This window comes from Phragmites australis, chromosome 24 (assembly GCF_958298935.1).
Source record: "Phragmites australis chromosome 24, lpPhrAust1.1, whole genome shotgun sequence".
Lineage (NCBI taxonomy): Eukaryota > Viridiplantae > Streptophyta > Magnoliopsida > Poales > Poaceae > Phragmites > Phragmites australis.
The window spans coordinates 3,692,067-3,698,685 of NC_084944.1; the positions used below are offsets into that span (position 1 = coordinate 3,692,067).

Below are 6,619 nucleotides of genomic sequence, written 5' to 3' on the forward strand. Positions count from 1 at the left end.
GTAAAGATCTCCATTACTTAGTTGTTGGTCCATATTCTAACCGTTTTGTCACCTGAAATATTTTTAACTCTTAGTCACCTAAAATTACATATTGCTTAGCCTTAAATTACAGTGTTGTGAATGTGTAATTTTAGTAGAAAAATAGTGTAATTTTGTTCTATATGTAAACATAGCACACGTGAACCACTGGATGTCGATTTAATGGGTAAAAGGGGTGTCTGAGATCAATTTTGTTTTCGGTCGCATGAGATCAAGACACTCCCAAATAATTATATTTTTTGAGGTGTCCTGTCCATAATTCCAAATATCGTGGATTTATCACAGCCTACTGAGACACGTACAAACGCACAAATCGAATCGTATTGATCTCCAAGCGCATAGTATGCATCCTGCGGCAGGATTCCTGCCAGCCGGACTCTTTCCATGAGCGAGTAGAGGCTGCCATGGAAACAAGAACCACGGGTGGGGCGCCCGCCGTGGACAGAGGAGAAGGTCAATGAGATCCGCTCGGGTTCGAAGGGTTTGGTTGTTCGTATAGATGTTACTCTAATGGATCATGTATATGTAGGCTAAGTAGAAACATGATGAGTAGAGTTATCTATATTCTATATCTCTTCTTCTTCTCTATATAATACAACAGTTCAGTTCTTTTCTAAGTTCACACAACTTTCTATCCTCACATAGATAACCTTTCTTTCAGCCATCCAAATCTGTACACGCAGGAATCATTCTTTCTCAAAATAAAGCGCTCAGATCTCTTCTCGCATAGCTTCATCAAATTTGATGGTGCCAAGTGTTTGGATCATCCAACACTCACGGGCCCACGCCATGACAGGTGGACCCTCCCCAATCCCGATCCCGCACCCCTCCCAAACCACGCCACTGCTCCTAGCCCAAGCAGCCGCCATCTCCATTCTTGCTCCTGCTGTCGTCATCCCCTCACCCTCCTCACTGCCGCCCATGCATCCTCGTCGAAATCCTCCAGATCTCGCACCCCTCCCATGCCCACTCCCCTCTCCTCCACATCATCCTCTCGATTCCAACTGCCACGCGTGGATTCTGACGCACGCGAAGGCGCGCCCTCTCCTCCCTCGCATCCTCCTCTCAATCAACGTCGTCGTCGTTGTGCCTCCGGTACACGCGACTCTGCCGCGACGTCTACCTGCGATGCTGATGCCGCTTCCTCTCCCTGTGCCGACCCGCTACGCCACCCCGGCCTGATGCGCCCGCCTCCATGGAAGGCCCCTCGTGGCCGACATCACCTTCACTGGCCCCGGCACCCGCACGCGACACTTAAGCTTCCATGAGCTCCCCGCGACTCTGCCCTTGGGCGACGGTAAGGAGCATCAGTCGGCAATGCCACAATGCCTAGCCCCGTCCACATCCTCCTCGCACGCCACAACCGCCTCCCCGTTGCCTACCCACCCATTGCGCCTTCCCCTCCGTCACCGCGCCGCTGCCATGTCTATCAATCTGCTCTGGCCCAGCACCCGGCCCCGCCCACATCCTCCCCACCTGCCACAGTCACCTCCCTGCCTTCTCCCCCTCCCCGTCGCCCACCCACCCGTTACGCCTTCCCCTCCGTCACCATGCCGTGGCCATGTCCGCCAAGGCACGGGCGCCCGAGTCGTCGATGGCACCGTCGATGCACCACATCTATGACCTCAAGGCCGTCATCGCGCTTGCCCTCTCCGAGGATGCCAGAGATCCAGGTATGCAGCATCACTCTCACGTACTATTCGCTCGTTGCGATTCGGATGCCACGACACCACTACCTCAGTTGTGTCGCTAGCACAACCGTGTTTCTGTACTGTGAAGCACAAATTTATTTTCTTGCTGCATTCATCTATGTAATATTTGCTTGCTATATTCATCTATGTAATGCGTGCTTCATCTCAAAGCGTTAGTGAGCGTGTCGTGATTGCAATTGGACTTGCAGACATCGAAGTGATTGGTGCTGACTCTTGGTGCACAAATTTGGTCATGTGCATTCATCACCAAGTTAAAAAGAGCAGCTTCCGAGCTAACATCTTAGGAAGAGTAGTACCGTCGGTGTATTGAGTAAAGTGGTACTCTGGTAAACGGGCCTCGCGAGGGATATAACGGTCAAAGACGTATATTTTCTAAAACTGGTCGGTCGCGCTACCAGGGTATGGTTCTCGCAACCAGTACAAGGCATACGCGACCAGTCTCCCTGCACCATCACATAAACCCATAACCGGCCTCACTAATTGCAGGGTCGGATCTGACACAACTTCTCCAATCGTATTTATTGACATCCACTCAAGTGTTTTTCCTTTCCCAGGCACTAACTCCAGTGGAACAAGTCATGGATGGTGCATATGGGCATTGTCACATCTCATAGCATTAGATACTAAGGAGTGGGACTTTCGCAGATCGACGCGGTGCCACACGACGGACGGGACGTTGTCAGCAGGCCGATCAAGCAAGTGGTCGGGGACAGTCCTCCGTAATGATGGCTTGGGTAGATATTAGGATGAACAGTGCCTTCTATTTGGACTCACATTTAAGTTCTCCTCCTTTCTACTATATAAAGGGATGAGGGCCCCATTTGTAGAAAAGGGCGGATCAAGTCTGGTAGCCAGCTAGAACTACCTCCGTAACCAATTTAGATCCTCCATAACATAACAAACAGGACGTAAGACTATTATCCTCCGGGAGGCCTGAACCTGTATAACTCCCTGTGTCACTGAGTCCATTGTACGCGCGCACATCGATTCCTGAAATGTCATTCATGCACCCGCTGTCCAGCATACCCCAAAATCGTTGTTAGGGACTAACCCTCGATATTTGGCGCGCCAGGTAGGGGGTATGTTTTCGTTGTTTCATCAAGTTTGAAAAGCTTGATAAGGTTACCCATGGCTAGATCCACAACAACCGATAAGTCATGTTCTGAGGACCCCGGCCGTCGTGAGGTATTCGTCATGGGGTACCACCTGGATGAACCCAGTGTGCTCCAGGCATGGGACACCAAGACGGAGTCTGGGAGCCCCGAGATCCAATGCGAGGTCTGCATGGTGGACCATGCAGCAGGGGCGCTGGAGGCCCTCACGTCCCAAGCGCTGATGGTGAACCCCCCCCCGGCTATACGCCCAGAGGGAAACCAGGGTGTAGTCTACGGTGGCATCATCGCCTAGGCCATCGCGCCACACAAGCGTCGGAGGCTCCCCCCTCGTGACTTATCGCCGCTTCGCGCCTAACGTCTCGACTACGAGACCATGATGCCGACGCAGAACCTACAGACCCTACGAGTGCTCCTTAGCCACCCACCGGTGCTTATACCGGAGGGCTCACCTGTCGTACAGTGGCTGCGCGATCTCGTCCTCCTGGTTGAGACCAACCGATGCCAGACTGCGTCAATATGCACCGCGCCCATCGCAAAGGCTGGTGAGGGTCACAGTTGCAAAGGGTCATGACAGGGCCTATGGTGGAATAAGTCTCGTGCTCCCTCAACCACATGGGGTACTCATGGACCAACGTCATGTCAGGACAGCCAACCTTCTCACCTACACGACTCTCTGTGCCAACATGACCTCCGTGGCATGATCCAGAGCAGGTGACCACTAGAGAGCAGGAGGACTAGGCTAAGCGGTAGTAGGAAGGGGGCAAGCAGACCTACCGCATATCTTCCCCTTGCAGGGAGGCATCGGATGGCTCCACCCTGACGTCGAGACCCTAAGACCGTCGTCTCTCCCTCCGGACGCGTGCCGCCGCCCAACAACTAGTGGCTCCCTGTTATGGGATAGGATGCAATGCTTTATATGCCCGGTTACGGGAGGTGCGCTGGTCGGACAAGTTCCGGCCGATCCTAGCCGAGAAGTATGACAGCTCGACCAACTCGGAGGAGTTCTGCAAATCTACACCACCATGGTGCAGACTGCAGGAGGCCACGGGAAGGTCATGGCCAACAACTTCTCTACCGTCTTGACCGGTTTCGTCCGGTCTAGGCTGATGATCCTCCCCCAAGGGTCAGTTCACTCCTGGGAAACCTGTGCGACTAGTTCGTCACCAATTTTCAAGGGACCTACGCCCAATGAGGGGTTGAGGATGACCTATATCAGGTCCAGCAACAACAAGGAGAGTCGCTGTGAGACTTCATACGACGTTTCACCGAACGTCAGAACATCATTCTAAGGATCACGGGAAAGTCTGTGATCATAGCGTTCAAGCGGGGGGTCAAAGACCAAAAAATAGTGTAGAAGCTGGCCATCCGAGTAATCTAAAGCACAACCGAGCTCTTCGAGCTTGCAGACAAGTGTGCACAAGCCACCGAGGCCCAAGAGCAGCAGATCGACACCAGGCCACAACCTGCTTTCGACCAGCCCGCCTCTTCAAAAGGGGTTGACAGGAAGGACAAGAAGAGTAAATGCAAGGCCGGACCTCCTGAAGTCTTGGCGGTCGAGTAAATTGGCCTAACAAGCCGACACTTCAAGAAGAAAGATGGGGAAAAGGGTCAAAGCTATTGCACGATCCACTGTATAGATGCCCACGACCTGACTGAGTGCAAGGTTGTTTGAGACATCATTGACTAGGAGCTCAGGGAGCGCAAGTACAAGCACGACAAGGATGATGAGGACGGGGCCACCCCCAACCAGTCAGCACTGGGATACCATCACCGATCACATGGTCCACCACATATTCGGAGGCACCGCGGCATATTCCTCTAACAGGGAATACAAGTCATTGGTCCGAGAGGTGTGGATGACCACATCAAACCCGAGCGAGCGCCTAAAGTGGTCAGAGGTCCCGCTCACTTTTAGCCATGTCAACCACCCCATATGCGTCAGACGCACTAGTCTCTACCCTATCGTGGTTGAACCCATGGTGCAGAACATCCGGCTGGGCCACGTACTCGTCGACAGGGGGAGCTCGATCAATCTCCTCTTTGCTAATGCATTGGATGCCCTACAGATTCTGAGGAGCTCGCTGAGGTCATCTCCGCCCTTCTTCAGGATCACCTTGGGCTCCTCAGCTAAGCCTCTAGGGAAAATTGAGTTGCCTGTTACTTTTAGCTCGCTGGACAACTTCATAACTAAAAGGGTCTTGTTCGATGTGGCTGACTTTGGGGCCACATATAACACAATCCTCGGACGACTAGCGATGGCCCAGTTCATGGCCAATGCCCACTACGCATACCAAGCAATCAAAATCCCTAGGCCCACAGGGGTCATCACCATTGTTGGCAATGCTAAAATGGTCCTGCACTGCGACAAGATGAGCCTCGACATGGTTGAGCTAACACCTGGATCGCAACTTATGATCGCCCAGTCCATGTCATCAACAGCCCAGATGATCGGCCCAAGCTAGTGAGGTTGGAAGACACCGACCCGACCAAGTGGGTCCAGATAGGGGTCACACTGGACCCAAATAGGGACTCACGCTCATCACCTTCCTCTGGGCAAACGCGGACGTCTTTTCATGGAGTCCATCTGATATGCCCGGAGTAACAGGGATGCGATCGAGCACAAGTTGTTTGTGTGATCAGACACGCGACCAGTAAAGCAAAAAAGCGCGTTGATTCGCAGCCAACCTGAAGGAAGCACTTCGTCAGGACATCGACAATATCATGGAAGCAGACTTCATCTGGGAGATGCAATACCCAGAATGGCTGGCTAACCCAATCACGATTCGAAAGCACAATGGCAAGTAGAGAATGTGCGTCGACTTCACCAACCTTAAGAAGGCGTGCCCAAAGGACATTTTCCCTCTTCCCCGAATCGAGTAACTAGTTGACTCAACGGTCGGCAGTGATCTGTTATGTTTCTTAGATGCTTGATCAGGGTACCATCAAATTAGTATGTTTTGGAAAGATGAGAAAAAGACGGCTTTTGTTACACCCTTTAGGGTCTTTTGCTATGTAAAAATTCCTTTTAGCTTAAAAACCATCGGTGCCACTTACTGACAGTGTATTCAACTCATTCTCCGACCATATCTCAGAAGAAACGTTGAGGCATATGTGAAAGATGTGGTCGTCAAATGATTGACTAAGATAGACCTGGTCGTAGACCTTCAAGAAATGTTCGACAATCTTTGAAAGTACCGCATGAAGTTGAACCCGAAGAAGTGTACGTTCGGGGTTCCGTTAGAGAAGTTACTCGGATTCATCGTGTCTCATCGAGGGATAGAGGCAAAACCTGACAAGATCAAGGCTATCGACCAGATTAAAGGAGGTTCAGAAACTAACATGATGCATTGCTGCTCTGAGCAAGTTCATCTCAAGGTTAGGGGAGAAGGGATTGCCGCTCTTCAAACTCCTGAAGAAAAACAACCACTTCCAGTAGACGCCGGAGCCAGATGTGGCATTCCAAGAGCTCAAAAGTTACCTCCCCTCCCCTCCCGTACTGACCGCGCCTCGACTCGATGAGTAGCTTTTGCTCTATGTTGCCTCAACACCACAGGTCACGAGCGTGGTCCTGGTCGTCGAGCGGGAAGGCCTCCGGTAACCAGTGTATTACGTTAGTGAGGTCCTGCACGAAGCAAAGACTCGATACCCACAGGCTTAGAAACTGTTATACGCCATCCTAATGGCTTCTCGCAAGCTCAAACACTAGTTTCAGGCTCACAGAATCAAAGTGATTTCCCCGTTTCCAATTAGGGA

The 6,619-nt window shown here is 51.7% G+C and overlaps 1 protein-coding gene across 1 annotated transcript; it reads left to right on the forward strand.

Moving 5' to 3' along the window:
• Positions 1-4,842: 4,842 nt before the first annotated feature.
• Positions 4,843-5,328, forward strand: LOC133908015 (uncharacterized). The gene has a single exon (XM_062350147.1). The coding sequence runs from the start codon at positions 4,843-4,845 to the stop codon at positions 5,326-5,328; it is 486 nt and encodes a 161-aa protein (XP_062206131.1).
• Positions 5,329-6,619: the final 1,291 nt, after the last annotated feature.

Bases quoted from the DNA above. Each gene is read 5' to 3' on its own strand.
- LOC133908015 (XM_062350147.1), top strand. From the start codon at position 4,843: ATGGTGCAGAACATCCGGCTGGGCCACGTACTCGTCGACAGGGGGAGC.